Below are 15,795 nucleotides of genomic sequence, written 5' to 3' on the forward strand. Positions count from 1 at the left end.
CTGTCTGAATGAGTTCTACTGTACTCTGTCTGTCTGAGTTCTACTGTACTCTGTCTGAATGAGTTCTACTGTACTCTGTCTGAATGAGTTCTACTGTACTCTGTCTGAATGAGTTCTACTGTACTCTGTCTGACTGCAAACCTTTTTCATAGTGGGTGAGGCAATAATTATTTCTGATTGTATTTCCATAAACCAAATAGAGGAAACAAACAGACTATGTAACAGGAAGTGCATGGCAGAGAGAGAGAGAGAGAGAGAGATGTTATAACTGTTTTCTCTCCTCGTCTGTCCTTATATTCAAACATCCTGTCCTCCCTCTCGCTCCATCTCTCCCTCCGTCATCCCTCCATTCTGAGTCATGCTGTCCGTAGTGGTAGAACACATCTTCCTCCTGGTCCTCGTCACCCTCATCAGTGTCCTGCAGAATGGTGAGAGAATTAATCAACTTTATATAAATTCAAATATATATATATTTTTATGACAGTTTTTATTGTATTTCAGCTAGGAGGTGCCATTGACATAAATAATATACACTATATATACAAAAGAATGTCGACACCCCTTCAGACTAGTGGATTCGGCCAGTTCAGCCACAGCTGTTGCTGACAGGTGTATAAAATTGAGCACACAGCCATGCAATCTCCACAGGCAAACACTGACAATAGAATGGCCTTCCTGAAGAGCTCAGTGACTTTCAACGTGGCACTGTCATAGGATGCCACCTTTCCAACAAGTCAGTTTGTCAAATTTCTGCCCCGGTCAACTGTAAGTGTTGTTATTGTGAAGTGGAAACGTCTAGGAGCAACAACGACTCAGCCACGAAAAGGTAGGCCACACAAGCTCACAGAACGGGACCGCCGAATGCTGAAGTGCGTAGCATGTTAAATTCATCTGTCCTCGGTTGCAACACTCATTGATCGTCTGTCCTCAGTTGCAACGCTCACTACCGATGGAAACAACATTAGCGCAATAACTGTTTGTCGGGAGCTTCATGAAATGTGTTTCCATGGCCGAGCAGCCGCACACAAGCCTAAGATCACCATGCTCAATGCCAAGCTTTGGCAGGAGGGGTGAAAAGCTCGCGACCATTGGACTCTGGAGCAGTGGAAACACGTTCTGTGGGGTAATGAATCACACTTCACCATCTGGCAGTCCAACGGACAAATCTGGGTTTGGCAGATACCAGGAGAACGCTACGTGCCCCAATGCATAGTGCCAACTGTAAAGTTTGGTGGAGGAGGAATGATGGTCTGTGGCTGTTTTTCATGGTTCAGGCCACTTCGTTCCAGTGAAGGGAAATCTTAACGCTACAGCATAAAATTACATTCTAGATGATTCTGTGCTTCCAACTTGGTGGCAACAGTTTTGGGAAGGCCCTTTCCTGTTTCAACACGACACAACTGTGGTGTAGTTACAGTACCAAAATTATCATCGTTAGTGAGAGGATAAATCAACTTTATTTATCAATTACAACATATCTTTTATTTGAACCAGGAAGTCTCATTGAGATAGATACCTTTATAAATATAGACGTGAGGAGGACTATTGTAAAGTAGCCCGCTACTGTGTGTGATTTAGAATAATAGTCGATATTAGTGGTGACATGTTCTCTATCTGTTTATACTGTAAAATGTATTCATCGTTGAACTTTTCGGATGATGATTTCAGTTGAATAATATGGCTTGCTGTATATCACTTGATAATCAACGATGTTTCTTTGCTGCTCTGATCGATGATGAAATATACATTTCTGACCGTTGGTGTTTTTATTATTTTTTAATTTTTTAAATCTGTCGTGTGATTTCCAGCTTTCTTTGCAACGAAGGTAGAGAGGGAGGGTAAAGAGCACCACGCCAACACTTCTGCTTTTGAGAGAGTGTCCTGCGCCAAGTAAGTGACTTTCTATCACATACACCATGCATGCACACACTTCAACTGTTCAATGTACACAACCTGGTCTGAGATAATTTCGGATTATTCTGTACTTTCAAATCCGAGACACTCCATTTTTAGTATTATATGCACAACGATAGTCTTTCCCTGTGTATTTACAATATGAACTAAGTCATAACAAAGAGGTAGAGGTCTGCCCGCACGCACACTCAGCTTTTCATAAACCTACCGCAACCGTAGGAACTGGTCCCGAACCCGACCACAGTCACGCAACGTTATTTTAGGCATATGTGACACAGCTCACTTGCTAGTCATGGTCGCAGATTCTCATGTGGCCGATTATATTTGACTATCTGTATTACTGGGCTATGTCAGCCAATAGGCTAGATGTAGTTTGATGTATTCTCTTTAGCTACGTTTTATGGGCTACCTTTTAGGAGTTGGACGGATTTCAGACAGATACAAGTATGGGTGATCAATATTTATTTCCAGGCAATGTAGTAAACTATAACCTAATCTTATTTAGGAAATACGTTTCCTTTGAAAGATAACTGTCCCGTGCTTCTCCGCCCATTGACCAACTCTAATTACACGTGCACCTGATCTATTTTTTAAAGTTTTAAATTGAACCTTTAACCTTCATTTAAGTAGGTAAGTCAGTTAAAGAACAAATTCTTATTTACAATGACGGCCTACCGGGGAACAGTGGGTTAACTTATCTACTAGGTATGGACACTGAGCTTCAAGCAGCAAGAATGATGACAGTGGACACTTGCACTTTCTCTTGAGCTACCTTCTGCATATAGGATATAGCCAACCTTTCAGGAGGACAATTAGCATATAGGATATAGCCAACCTTTCAGGAGGACAATTAGCATATAGGATATAGCCAACCTTTCAGGAGAACGATTAGCATATAGGATATAGCCAACCTTTCAGGAGGACGATTAGCATATAGGATATAGCCAACCTTTCAGGAGGACAATTAGCATATAGGATATAGCCAACCTTTCAGGAGGACAATTAGCATATAGGATATAGCCAACCTTTCAGGAGGACAATTAGCATATAGGATATAGCCAACCTTTCAGGAGGACAATTTGCATATAGGATATAGCCAACCTTTCAGGAGGACAATTAGCATATAGGATATAGCCAACCTTTCAGGAGGACAATTAGCATATAGGATATAGCCAACCTTTCAGGAGAACGATTAGCATATAGGATATAGCCAACCTTTCAGGAGGACGATTAGCATATAGGATATAGCCAACCTTTCAGGAGGATGATTAGCATATAGGATATAACCAATCTTTCAGAGGACAATTAGCATTTAGGGTATAGCCAACCTTTCAGGAGGACGATTAGAATATAGGATATAGCCAAACTTTCAGGAGGATGATTAGCATATAGGATATAGCCAAACTTTCAGGAGGACGATTAGCATATAGCCTACCCTTTAGGAGGATGATTAGCATATAGGATATAACCAACCTTTCAGAGGACGATTAGCATATAGGATATGGCCTACCTTTTAGGAGGACGATTAGCATGAAGGATATAGCCTACCTTTTAGGAGGATGATTAGCATATAGCCAACCTTTTAGGAGGACGATTAGCATGAAGGATATAGCCTACCTTTTAGGAGGATGATTAGCATATAGCCAACCTTTTAGGAGGACGATTAGCATGAAGGATATAGCCTACCTTTTAGGAGGATGATTAGCATATAACCAACCTTTTAGGAGGACGATTAGCATATAGAATACAGCTTACCTTATAGGAGGTCGATTAGCATATAGGATATAGCTTACCTTTTAGGAAGACGATTAGCATATAGCTTACCTTTTAGGAGGACGATTAGCATATAGCTTACCTTTTAGGAGGACGATTAGCATATAGCTTACCTTTTAGGAGGACGATTAGCATATAGCTTACCTTTTAGGAGGACGATTAGCATATAGCTTACCTTTTAGGACCTGTCCATCTGTTCTGTTGCATAGTTATCACATGTTAAGGTTGAATGTTTACATTTTTGCAGCTTCAATGAAAGTTACAGTAGTGTACGAGTTCCCTAAATGTAAATCCAATTAATAGGATGCAACAAGGTGGTATACCTTATTATAATAAATAATCTTCATATTATAGAATAATGTGCTTAAGAAATACAGAAAAGTGTAAATGCAGTATGCAAACTTAATATGATGAATAGGGATGACATTTACGCTCATGGGTGGCCATTAAGATCTATCCAACAGGTCCCAGACGTGCTCAATGGGATTGAGATCCGGGCTCTTCGCTGACCATGGCAGAACACTGACATTCCTGACTTGCTGGAAATCACGCACAGAACGAGCAGTATGGCTGGTGGCATTGTCATGCTGGAGGGTCATGTCAGGATGAGCCTGCAGGAAGGGTACTGCATGAGGGAGGAGGTTGTCTTCCCTGTAACGCACAGCGTTGAGATTGCCTGCAATGACAACAAGCTCAGTCCGATGATGCTGTGACACACCGCCCCAGACCATGACGGACCCTCCACCTCCAAATCGATCCCGCTCCAGAGTACAGGCCTCGGTGTAAAGCTCATTCCTTCGACGATAAACGCAAATCCGACCATCACCCCTTGTGAGACAAAACCGCAACTCGTCAGTGAAGAGCACATTTTGCCAGTCCTGTCTGGGCCAGCGACGGTGGGTTTGTGCCCATAGGCGACGTTGTTGCCGGTGATGTCTGGTGAGGACCTGCCTTACAACAGACCTACAAGCCCTCAGTCCAGCCTCTCTTAGCCTATTGCGGACAGTCTGAGCACTGATGGAGGGATTGTGCGTTCCTGGTGTAACTCGGGTAGTTGTTGTTGCCATCCTGTACCAGTCCCGGATGTATGATGTTTGGAAGTACCGATCCTGTGCAGTTGTTGTTACACGTGGTCTGCCACTGCGAGGACGATCAGCTGTCCGTCCTGTCTCCCTGTAGCGGTGTCTTAGGCGTCTCACAGTACAGACATTGCAATTTATTGCCCTGGCCACATCTGCATCCTCATGCCTCCTTGCAGCATACCTAAGACTCGTTCACACAGATGAGCAGGGACCCTGGGCATCTTTCTTTTGGTGTTTTTCAGAGTCAGTAGAAAGGCCTCTTTAGTGTCCTAAGTCTTCATAACTGTGACCTTAATTGCCTACCGTCTGCAAGCTATTAGTGTCTTAACAACCGTTCCACAGGTGCATGTTCATTAATTGTTTATGGTTCATTGAACAAGCATGGGAAACAGTGTTATAACCCTTTACAATGAAGATCTGTGAAGTTATTTGGATTTTTTACGAATTATCTTTGAATGTCAGGTTCCTGAAAAAGAGCTGTTTTTCTATTTTTACTAGGTGCACTTGATCTCCCAAACCCAACTATCAGAGGAGAAGTAGTCCGCTTCACTTGAAGCAGCGAATTCTGAGAGTTAGTGAATAATGCAACAAATAGGTGTTTTTAACACAATAGGTAAAGCTAACGCATACAAAGCAGAAAGATGGCCCTTTCCAAATTATCTGCGGAACAATTTTTAAAATTTGAATTCCAAAGTTCTCTGTCTCCCAACCGCAGCATGAAAAATGCTGACTGGGCCGCAATGATCTCTGTCGAGACCCGCAGTACCTACCTTCTACAAGGAGGTATCATTGTAGCGATGTGTAATAATTGCTCCTGCTAGTCATTATTTCCCTGCTTCTTTACAGCTTATTACATTTACATAAACGCTACTACCCCCATGTACCAAGCTATAACCTGATACTAGACAAGCTGTAACCTGATAATAGACAAGCTATAACCTGATACTAGACAAGCCATAACCTGATACGAAACAAGCCGTAACCTGATAAGACAAGCTATAACCTGATACGAGACAAGCTATAACCTGATAAGACAAGCCATAACCTGATAAGACAAGCCATAACCTGATACGAGACAAGCCGTAACCTGATACGAGACAAGCCATAACCTGATAAGACAAGCCATAACCTGATAAGACAAGCCATAACCTGATAAGACAAGCCATAAACTGATAAGACAAGCCATAACCTGATACGAGACAAGCTATAGCCTGATAAGACAAGCCATAACCTGATAATAGACAAGCCATAACCTGATAACAGACAAGCCATAACCTGATAAGACAAGCCATAAACTGATAAAACAAGCCATAACCTGATACTAGACAAGCCATAACCTGATAGGAGAAGCCATAACCTGATACTAGACAAGCTATAACCTGATAATAGACAAGCCATGACCTGATAACAGACAAGCTATAACCTGATAATAAAGACAACGTTTACTGTGTGGAACTGCCCTGGGGCTGTAGGAGAGATGAAGAAACAGAGGGTAAACTCAGAAATGTTGCTTGAGTTTGTTAGTAGGAGGCCATCGTTATTGCACTGATGTACTTCTTGTATTAAGCAAGGAAGCAGTGGACCAACATCCTGTCTCTGCTCTGTAGGGAGGACTCATTTAAGATGGTTTTGTTAGCATCATAAATCATACATATGTGAACACACACACACACACACACACACACACACACACACACACACACACACACACACACACACACACACACACACACACACACACACACACACACACACACAAAGTACATTAGCACCATGTTGCTTTCAGTGTAAGAGTCTTAGACGTCCCCAGTCTCTGAATCCTATTGGGACACGTCCCCAGTCTCTGAATCCTATTGGGACACGTCCCCAGTCTCTGAATCCTATTGGGACACGTCCCCAGTCTCTGCATCCTATTGGGACACGTCCCCAGTCTCTGCATCCTATTGGGACACGTCCCCAGTCTCTGAATCCTATTAGGACACGTCCCCAGTCTCTGAATCCTATTGGGACACGTCCCCAGTCTCTGCATCCTATTGGGACACGTCCCCAGTCTCTGAATCCTATTGGGACACGTCCCCAGTCTCTGAATCCTATTGGGACACGTCCCCAGTCTCTGCATCCTATTGGGACACGTCCCCAGTCTCTGAATCCTATTGGGACACATCCCCAGTCTCTGCATCCTATTGGGACATGTCCCCAGTCTCTGCATCCTATTGGGACACGTCCCCAGTCTCTGCATCCTATTGGGACACGTCCCCAGTCTCTGCATCCTATTGGGACACGTCCCCAGTCTCTGCATCCTATTGGGACACGTCCCCAGTCTCTGCATCCTATTGGGACATGTCCCCAGTCTCTGCATCCTATTGGGACATGTCCCCAGTCTCTGAATCCTATTGGGACATGTCCCCAGTCTCTGAATCCTATTGGGACATGTCCCCAGTCTCTGCATCCTATTGGGACATGTCCCCAGTCTCTGCATCCTATTGGGACATGTCCCCAGTCTCTGCATCCTATTGGGACATGTCCCCAGTCTCTGCATCCTATTGGGACACGTCCCCAGTCTCTGAATCCTATTGGGACACGTCCCCAGTCTCTGCATCCTATTGGGACACGTCCCCAGTCTCTGCATCCTATTGGGACACTTCCCCAGTCTCTGCATCCTATTGGGACACGTCCCCAGTCTCTGCATCCTATTGGGACACGTCCCCAGTCTCTGCATCCTATTGGGACACGTCCCCAGTCTCTGCATCCTATTGGGACACGTCCCCAGTCTCTGCATCCTATTGGGACATGTCCCCAGTCTCTACAGCCTTGACTATTGGGACACGTACCCAGTCTCTACATTCTATTGGGACACATCCCCAGTCTCTACAGCCTATTGGGACACGTCCCCAGTCTCTACAGCCTATTGGGACACGTCCCCAGTCTCTGCATCCTATTGGGACACGTCCCCAGTCTCTGCATCCTATTGGGACATGTCCCCAGTCTCTGAATCCTATTGGGACATGTCACCAGTCTCTACAGCCTATTGGGACACGTCACCAGTCTCTGAATCCTATTGGGACATGTCTCCAGTCTCTACAGCCTATTGGGACACGTCCCCAGTCTCTTCAACTTCCCAAGATGCATCAGTAGTGGAACATTCCCTTATTCAGTTGTCCACATTACAGCAAAAATGTTTCGCAACCGGAAAATGTTTTTGCGACACAAACAAGAGTTTCTTAATGGACGAGTACAGGCAGTCCCTCTTCTGTCAGTCCTTGCGTCCAATTTCATCATTGTTCCACAACATTGCATATTACACGTACCACACACCACAGACTAATGTGAAACGGCTCTCTTGTAGTAAAAAAAAAAGGCTTCACCCCAGTGCCTCAATCTGAGGTTGAGTGCGACTCAGTTCTGGGTTGTAAAACAAATGTTATTTTCAGCATCGTTTTTTTTTTTACATCATTTACATTTTACGTTCCTACATAAGACATGGGGTGAATGAATCCTGTAACTTCCTCTGACGTCACTAAGCGAATAGTAAACGTACGTGTCTGTTTAGGATCCGCCCCTCAGCTGTTACCAGTCCAGTTACTAGAATTGTGGTTTCCTTTTACTTGACTTTATTAGGTTTCATTGTGAAGGGCAATGTACATCGCTGTGAGAATTATTTCCTAATGTGATTCTCCTGTTTCTATGTGTGTTAACCCCCCTCCCCACCCCCCAAGTCGTAACTGCATGGATTCATACCCTACCTTCCTGGCTGTATTGTGGTGTGCTGGGCTGTGTCTCAACCAAGGTAAATGACTAACAAATCAAATCAAATATATTTATAAAGCCCTTCTCACATCAGCTGATATCTCAAAGTGCTGTACAGAAACCCAGCCTAACACGCATGCACACACACACACACACACACACACACACACACACACACACACACACACACACACACACACACACACACACACACACACACACACACACACACACACACACACACACTGTGACATTCCCTAACTAACTCACACGTGACATTCTAACTATTGTGATCTAGTATGATTCCCTAACTAACTCTATTGACTTTATTGTGATCTATGATTTAACTTTACTGTGATCTAGTATGATTCCCTAACTAACTCTATTGTGATCTAGTATGATTCCCTAACTAACTTTATTGTGATCTAGTATGATTCCCTAACTAACTTTATTGTGATCTAGTATTATTCCGTAACTAACTCTATTGTGATCTAGTATAATTCCCTAACTCTATTATTATCTAGTATGATTCCCTAACTAACTATTGTTATCTAGTATGATTCCCTAACTAACTCTATTGTGATCTACTTTGATTCCCTAACTCACTCTATTGTGATCTAGTATGATTCCCTAACTAACCTTATTGTGATCTAGTATGATTCCCGAACTAACTCTATTGTGATCTAGTATGATTCCCGAACTAACTCTATTGTTATCTAGTATGATTCTCTAACTAACTCTATTGTGATCTAGTATGATTCCCTAACCTACTCTAACTGTGATCTAGTATGATTCCCTAACTAACTTTATTGTGATCTAGTATGATTCCCGAACTAACTCTATTGTGATCTAGTATGATTCCCTAACTAACTCTATTGTGATCTAGTATGATTCCCTAACTCACTCTATTGTGATCTAGTATGATTCCGTAACTAACTCTATTGTGATCTAGTATGATTCCCTAACTAACTCTAACTGTGATCTAGTATGATTCCGTAACTAACTCTATTGTGATCTAGTATGATTCCCTAACTAACTCTAACTGTGATCTTGGTGTGTTCAGCTCCTGCTGCCTTCGCAGGGCTCGTCTACCTGGTGGCCAGACAGAAGTACTTTGTTGGGTATATGGGTCAGACATCTCAGAGGTGAGAGTGTGTGTGTACCTGTGTGTGTGTACCTGTGTGTGTGTGTGTGTGTGTGTGTGTGTGTGTGTGGGTGCCTGTGTGTGAATTATGTTTGAATTTTGTGTGTGTGTGTGTGTGTGTGTGTGTGGGTGCCTGTGTGTGTGAATTATGTTTGTTTGTGTGTGTGTGTGTGTGTGTGTGTGTGTGTGTGTGTGTGTGTGTGTGGGTGAATTATGTTTGAATTATGTTTGTGTTGTGTGTGTGTGTGTGTGTGTGTGTGTGTGTATGTGTGTGTGTGGGTGTGTGTGTGTGTGTGGGTGTAACTGACTGACCGTATGGTATGTTCTGTCTGACAGCACTCCAGGGTATGTGTTTGGGAAACGTGTCCTGTCCTTCCTGTTCCTGATGTGCATTGTGGGTATCTTCAACCTCCTGCTGGTGCGTTACTTCGGCAACGACTTTAAAGACACCGTGGAGACCATCACCACCGCAGCCTCCGCTCTACTCCTCATTCCCTGAACACGTGTGTGTGTGTGTGTGTGTGTGTGTGTGAGAGAGGTACTATGGCAGTGACTATAAAGTCTATGTCCAGTTCTTAGCGCCGTGCATCATGGGTAGTCAGTATGTGAGATGGTGAAAATGGCCTCTTCTGTGCTCAATAATTTCACGTTTAAATTTTTTCGAAAAAAAAAATGTTTATTTGAGTCTGGAAATAAAAAACAACAACAATACAAATAACTCTACAGAGACTCCAATTTAGTGATGAAGACAACACATCATCAACACATCATCCCACTGATGGACCGTTCCTACAGTCAGTCTACACCAGGGCCGTCCAACTCGTTCCATGGAGGACCTCGTGTCTGCACGTTTTTCTTTTTCTCCCCTAGACAACCAGGTGAGGGGAGTTCCTTACTAATTACTGACCTTGATTCATCAATCAGGTACGAGGGAGGAGAGAAAACCCTCAGACACTCGGCACTCCGTGAAATTACTTTAACATATGTGGTCTAAAGTGACTCCTCTAAAGACCATATAGTCAATCAATCATTTAAATGTATTTAAATGTCCTTCTTACATCAGCTGATATCTCAAAGTGCTGTACAGAAACCCAGCCTAAAACCCCAAACAGCAAGCAATGCAGGTGTAGAAGCACGGTGGCTAGGAAAAACTCCCTAGAAAGGCCGGGAACTTAGGAAGAAACCTAGAGAGGAACCAGGCTGTGAGGGGTGGCCAGTCCTCTTCTGGTTGCCCCGGGTGGAGAAATAGCATTTATATTCATTTACTTCTATACTGAACGAAAATATAAAAGACAACAATTTAAAATAATTTACTGAGTTACAGTTCATATGAGGAAATCAGTGAATTTAAATGAATTTATTAGGTCCTAATCTATGGATTTCACATGACTGGGAATACAGATATGCATCTGTTGGTCAATGTGCCTCCCAATGGGCAACAGGATCTCATAACACTATCTCTGTGCATTCAAATAGCCATCGATAAAATACGAATTGTGTTGGTTGTCCATAGCTTATGCCAGCCCATACCATAACCCCCAATGGGCAACAGGATCTCATAACACTATCTCTGTGCATTCAAATAGCCATCGATAAAATACGAATTGTGTTGGTTGTCCATAGCTTATGCCAGCCCATACCATAACCCCCAATGGGCAACAGGATCTCATAACACTATCTCTGTGCATTCAAATAGCCATCCATTGTGTTGGTTGTCCGTAGCTTATGCCAGCCCATACCATAACCCCCAATGGGCAACAGGATCTCATAACACTATCTCTGTGCATTCAAATAGCCATCGATAAAATACGAATTGTGTTGGTTGTCCATAGCTTATGCCAGCCCATACCATAACCCCACCAACCACCATGGGGCACTCTGTTCGCACAAAACAAAATGGCGCCGACAGAGAAGGCTGCCCCGCTTCTAGCTCTTAACTTCTTAAAGCAACTTATTGTAAGTCTTCCAAAGACACTTCCACAGCATCTGAGTATGAATGCTGATCTAGGATCAGGTCCCCCCCCCCCTTTGTCTATATAATCAAATTCATTATGATCTAAAAGGCAAAGCTGATCCTAGTTCAGCACTCCTACTCTGAGACGCTTTGTGAATTCGGTCGGGCCCATGTCCTAGTGCACTCGTATGCTTTTCCAGTCTGCTGATACAACAGCATCTCCAAGTGGTTGAATGTTGTATATCAGGCAGCAGAGCTCCCAGCATTTCATTTCAAATGAGAGGGGTCGCTGTCCCCTGAAACATGGACCAAGATCTATCCACTTCAACTGAGAGGGGTCGCTGTCCCCTGAAACATGGACCAAGATCTATCCACTTCAACTGAGAGGGGTCGCTGTCCCCTGAAACATGGACCAAGATCTATCCACTTCAACTCAGAGGGGTCGCTGTCCCCTGAAACATGGACCAAGATCTATCCACTTCAACTGAGAGGGGTCGCTGTCCCCTGAAACATGGACCAAGATCTATCCACTTCAACTCAGAGGGGTCGCTGTCCCCTGAAACATGGACCAAGATCTATCCACTTCAACAGAGGGGTCGCTGTCCCCTGAAACATGGACCAAGATCTATCCACTTCAACAGAGGGGTCGCTGTCCCCTGAAACATGGACCAAGATCTATCCACTTCAACTGAGAGGGGTCGCTGTCCCCTGAAACATGGACCAAGATCTATCCACTTCAACAGAGGGGTCACTGTCCCCTGAAACATGGACCAAGATCTATCCACTTCAAATGAGAGGGGTCGCTGTCCCCTGAAACATGGACCAAGATCTATCCACTTCAACTGAGAGGGGTCGCTGTCCCCTGAAACATGGACCAAGATCTATCCACTTCAACTCAGAGGGGTCGCTGTCCCCTGAAACATGGACCAAGATCTATCCACTTCAACTGAGAGGGGTCGCTGTCCCCTGAAACATGGACCAAGATCTATCCACTTCAACTGAGAGGGGTCGCTGTCCCCTGAAACATGGACCAAGATCTATCCACTTCAACTGAGAGGGGTCGCTGTCCCCTGAAACATGGACCAAGATCTATCCACTTCAACTGAGAGGGGTCGCTGTCCCCTGAAACATGGACCAAGATCTATCCACTTCAACTGGGAGGGGTCGCTGTCCCCTGAAACATGGACCAAGATCTATCCACTTCAACTGAGAGGGGTCGCTGTCCCCTGAAACATGGACCAAGATCTATCCACTTCAACTCAGAGGGGTCGCTGTCCCCTGAAACATGGACCAAGATCTATCCACTTCAACTGAGAGGGGTCGCTGTCCCCTGAAACATGGACCAAGATCTATCCACTTCAACTCAGAGGGGTCGCTGTCCCCTGAAACATGGACCAAGATCTATCCACTTCAACAGAGGGGTCGCTGTCCCCTGAAACATGGACCAAGATCTATCCACTTCAACAGAGGGGTCGCTGTCCCCTGAAACATGGACCAAGATCTATCCACTTCAACTGAGAGGGGTCGCTGTCCCCTGAAACATGGACCAAGATCTATCCACTTCAACAGAGGGGTCACTGTCCCCTGAAACATGGACCAAGATCTATCCACTTCAAATGAGAGGGGTCGCTGTCCCCTGAAACATGGACCAAGATCTATCCACTTCAACTGAGAGGGGTCGCTGTCCCCTGAAACATGGACCAAGATCTATCCACTTCAACTCAGAGGGTCGCTGTCCCCTGAAACATGGACCAAGATCTATCCACTTCAACTGAGAGGGGTCGCTGTCCCCTGAAACATGGACCAAGATCTATCCACTTCAACTGAGAGGGGTCGCTGTCCCCTGAAACATGGACCAAGATCTATCCACTTCAACTGAGAGGGGTCGCTGTCCCCTGAAACATGGACCAAGATCTATCCACTTCAACTGAGAGGGGTCGCTGTCCCCTGAAACATGGACCAAGATCTATCCACTTCAACTGAGAGGGGTCGCTGTCCCCTGAAACATGGACCAAGATCTATCCACTTCAACTGAGAGGGTCGCTGTCCCCTGAAACATGGACCAAGATCTATCCACTTCAACTCAGAGGGGTCGCTGTCCCCTGAAACATGGACCAAGATCTATCCACTTCAACTGAGAGGGGTCGCTGTCCCCTGAAACATGGACCAAGATCTATCCACTTCAACTCAGAGGGGTCGCTGTCCCCTGAAACATGGACCAAGATCTATCCACTTCAACAGAGGGGTCGCTGTCCCCTGAAACATGGACCAAGATCTATCCACTTCAACAGAGGGGTCGCTGTCCCCTGAAACATGGACCAAGATCTATCCACTTCAACTGAGAGGGGTCGCTGTCCCCTGAAACATGGACCAAGATCTATCCACTTCAACAGAGGGGTCACTGTCCCCTGAAACATGGACCAAGATCTATCCACTTCAAATGAGAGGGGTCGCTGTCCCCTGAAACATGGACCAAGATCTATCCACTTCAACTGAGAGGGGTCGCTGTCCCCTGAAACATGGACCAAGATCTATCCACTTCAACTCAGAGGGGTCGCTGTCCCCTGAAACATGGACCAAGATCTATCCACTTCAACTGAGAGGGGTCGCTGTCCCCTGAAACATGGACCAAGATCTATCCACTTCAACTGAGAGGGGTCGCTGTCCCCTGAAACATGGACCAAGATCTATCCACTTCAACTGAGAGGGGTCGCTGTCCCCTGAAACATGGACCAAGATCTATCCACTTCAACTGAGAGGGGTCGCTGTCCCCTGAAACATGGACCAAGATCTATCCACTTCAACTGAGAGGGGTCGCTGTCCCCTGAAACATGGACCAAGATCTATCCACTTCAACTGAGAGGGGACGCTGTCCCCTGAAACATGGACCAAGATCTATCCACTTCAACTCAGAGGGTCGCTGTCCCCTGAAACATGGACCAAGATCTATCCACTTCAACTGAGAGGGGTCGCTGTCCCCTGAAACATGGACCAAGATCTATCCACTTCAACTCAGAGGGGTCGCTGTCCCCTGAAACATGGACCAAGATCTATCCACTTCAACAGAGGGGTCGCTGTCCCCTGAAACATGGACCAAGATCTATCCACTTCAACAGAGGGGTCGCTGTCCCCTGAAACATGGACCAAGATCTATCCACTTCAACTGAGAGGGGTCGCTGTCCCCTGAAACATGGACCAAGATCTATCCACTTCAACAGAGGGGTCACTGTCCCCTGAAACATGGACCAAGATCTATCCACTTCAAATGAGAGGGGTCGCTGTCCCCTGAAACATGGACCAAGATCTATCCACTTCAACTGAGAGGGGTCGCTGTCCCCTGAAACATGGACCAAGATCTATCCACTTCAACTCAGAGGGTCGCTGTCCCCTGAAACATGGACCAAGATCTATCCACTTCAACTGAGAGGGTCGCTGTCCCCTGAAACATGGACCAAGATCTATCCACTTCAACTGAGAGGGGTCGCTGTCCCCTGAAACATGGACCAAGATCTATCCACTTCAACTGAGAGGGGTCGCTGTCCCCTGAAACATGGACCAAGATCTATCCACTTCAACTGAGAGGGGTCGCTGTCCCCTGAAACATGGACCAAGATCTATCCACTTCAACTGAGAGGGGTCGCTGTCCCCTGAAACATGGACCAAGATCTATCCACTTCAACTCAGAGGGGTCGCTGTCCCCTGAAACATGGACCAAGATCTATCCACTTCAACTGAGAGGGGTCGCTGTCCCCTGAAACATGGACCAAGATCTATCCTCTTCAACTCAGAGGGGTCGCTGTCCCCTGAAACATGGACCAAGATCTATCCACTTCAACAGAGGGGTCGCTGTCCCCTGAAACATGGACCAAGATCTATCCACTTCAACAGAGGGGTCGCTGTCCCCTGAAACATGGACCAAGATCTATCCACTTCAACTCAGAGGGGTCGCTGTCCCCTGAAACATGGACCAAGATCTATCCACTTCAACTGAGAGGGGTCGCTGTCCCCTGAAACATGGACCAAGATCTATCCACTTCAACTCAGAGGGGTCGCTGTCCCCTGAAACATGGACCAAGATCTATCCACTTCAACAGAGGGGTCGCTGTCCCCTGAAACATGGACCAAGATCTATCCACTTCAACAGAGGGGTCGCTGTCCCCTGAAACATGGACCAAGATCTA

The 15,795-nt window shown here is 45.4% G+C and overlaps 1 protein-coding gene across 1 annotated transcript; it reads left to right on the forward strand.

Annotated features, from left to right (window-relative positions):
- The first annotated feature begins 270 nt into the window (after positions 1-270).
- Positions 271-10,383, forward strand: LOC112238326 (arachidonate 5-lipoxygenase-activating protein-like). Its single transcript, XM_042309698.1, has 5 exons — positions 271-428; positions 1,809-1,890; positions 8,486-8,556; positions 9,580-9,661; positions 9,997-10,383. Exons 1-5 carry the CDS (start codon positions 359-361, stop codon positions 10,157-10,159), a joined length of 468 nt encoding a protein of 155 aa, XP_042165632.1. The 5' UTR covers positions 271-358; the 3' UTR covers positions 10,160-10,383.
- Positions 10,384-15,795: the final 5,412 nt, after the last annotated feature.

This window comes from Oncorhynchus tshawytscha, linkage group LG30 (assembly GCF_018296145.1).
Source record: "Oncorhynchus tshawytscha isolate Ot180627B linkage group LG30, Otsh_v2.0, whole genome shotgun sequence".
Lineage (NCBI taxonomy): Eukaryota > Metazoa > Chordata > Actinopteri > Salmoniformes > Salmonidae > Oncorhynchus > Oncorhynchus tshawytscha.

What these genes read in the sequence shown, in the direction of transcription:
- LOC112238326 (XM_042309698.1), top strand. Translation starts at nt 359, where the DNA reads ATGCTGTCCGTAGTGGTAGAACACATCTTCCTCCTGGTCCTCGTCACC. An exon ending in GAGAGAGTGTCCTGCGCCAA is followed by an intron (nt 1,891 to 8,485) that starts GTAAGTGACTTT and finishes CCACCCCCCAAG; the next exon opens with TCGTAACTGCATGGATTCAT. An exon ending in ATGGGTCAGACATCTCAGAG is followed by an intron (nt 9,662 to 9,996) that starts GTGAGAGTGTGT and finishes TCTGTCTGACAG; the next exon opens with CACTCCAGGGTATGTGTTTG.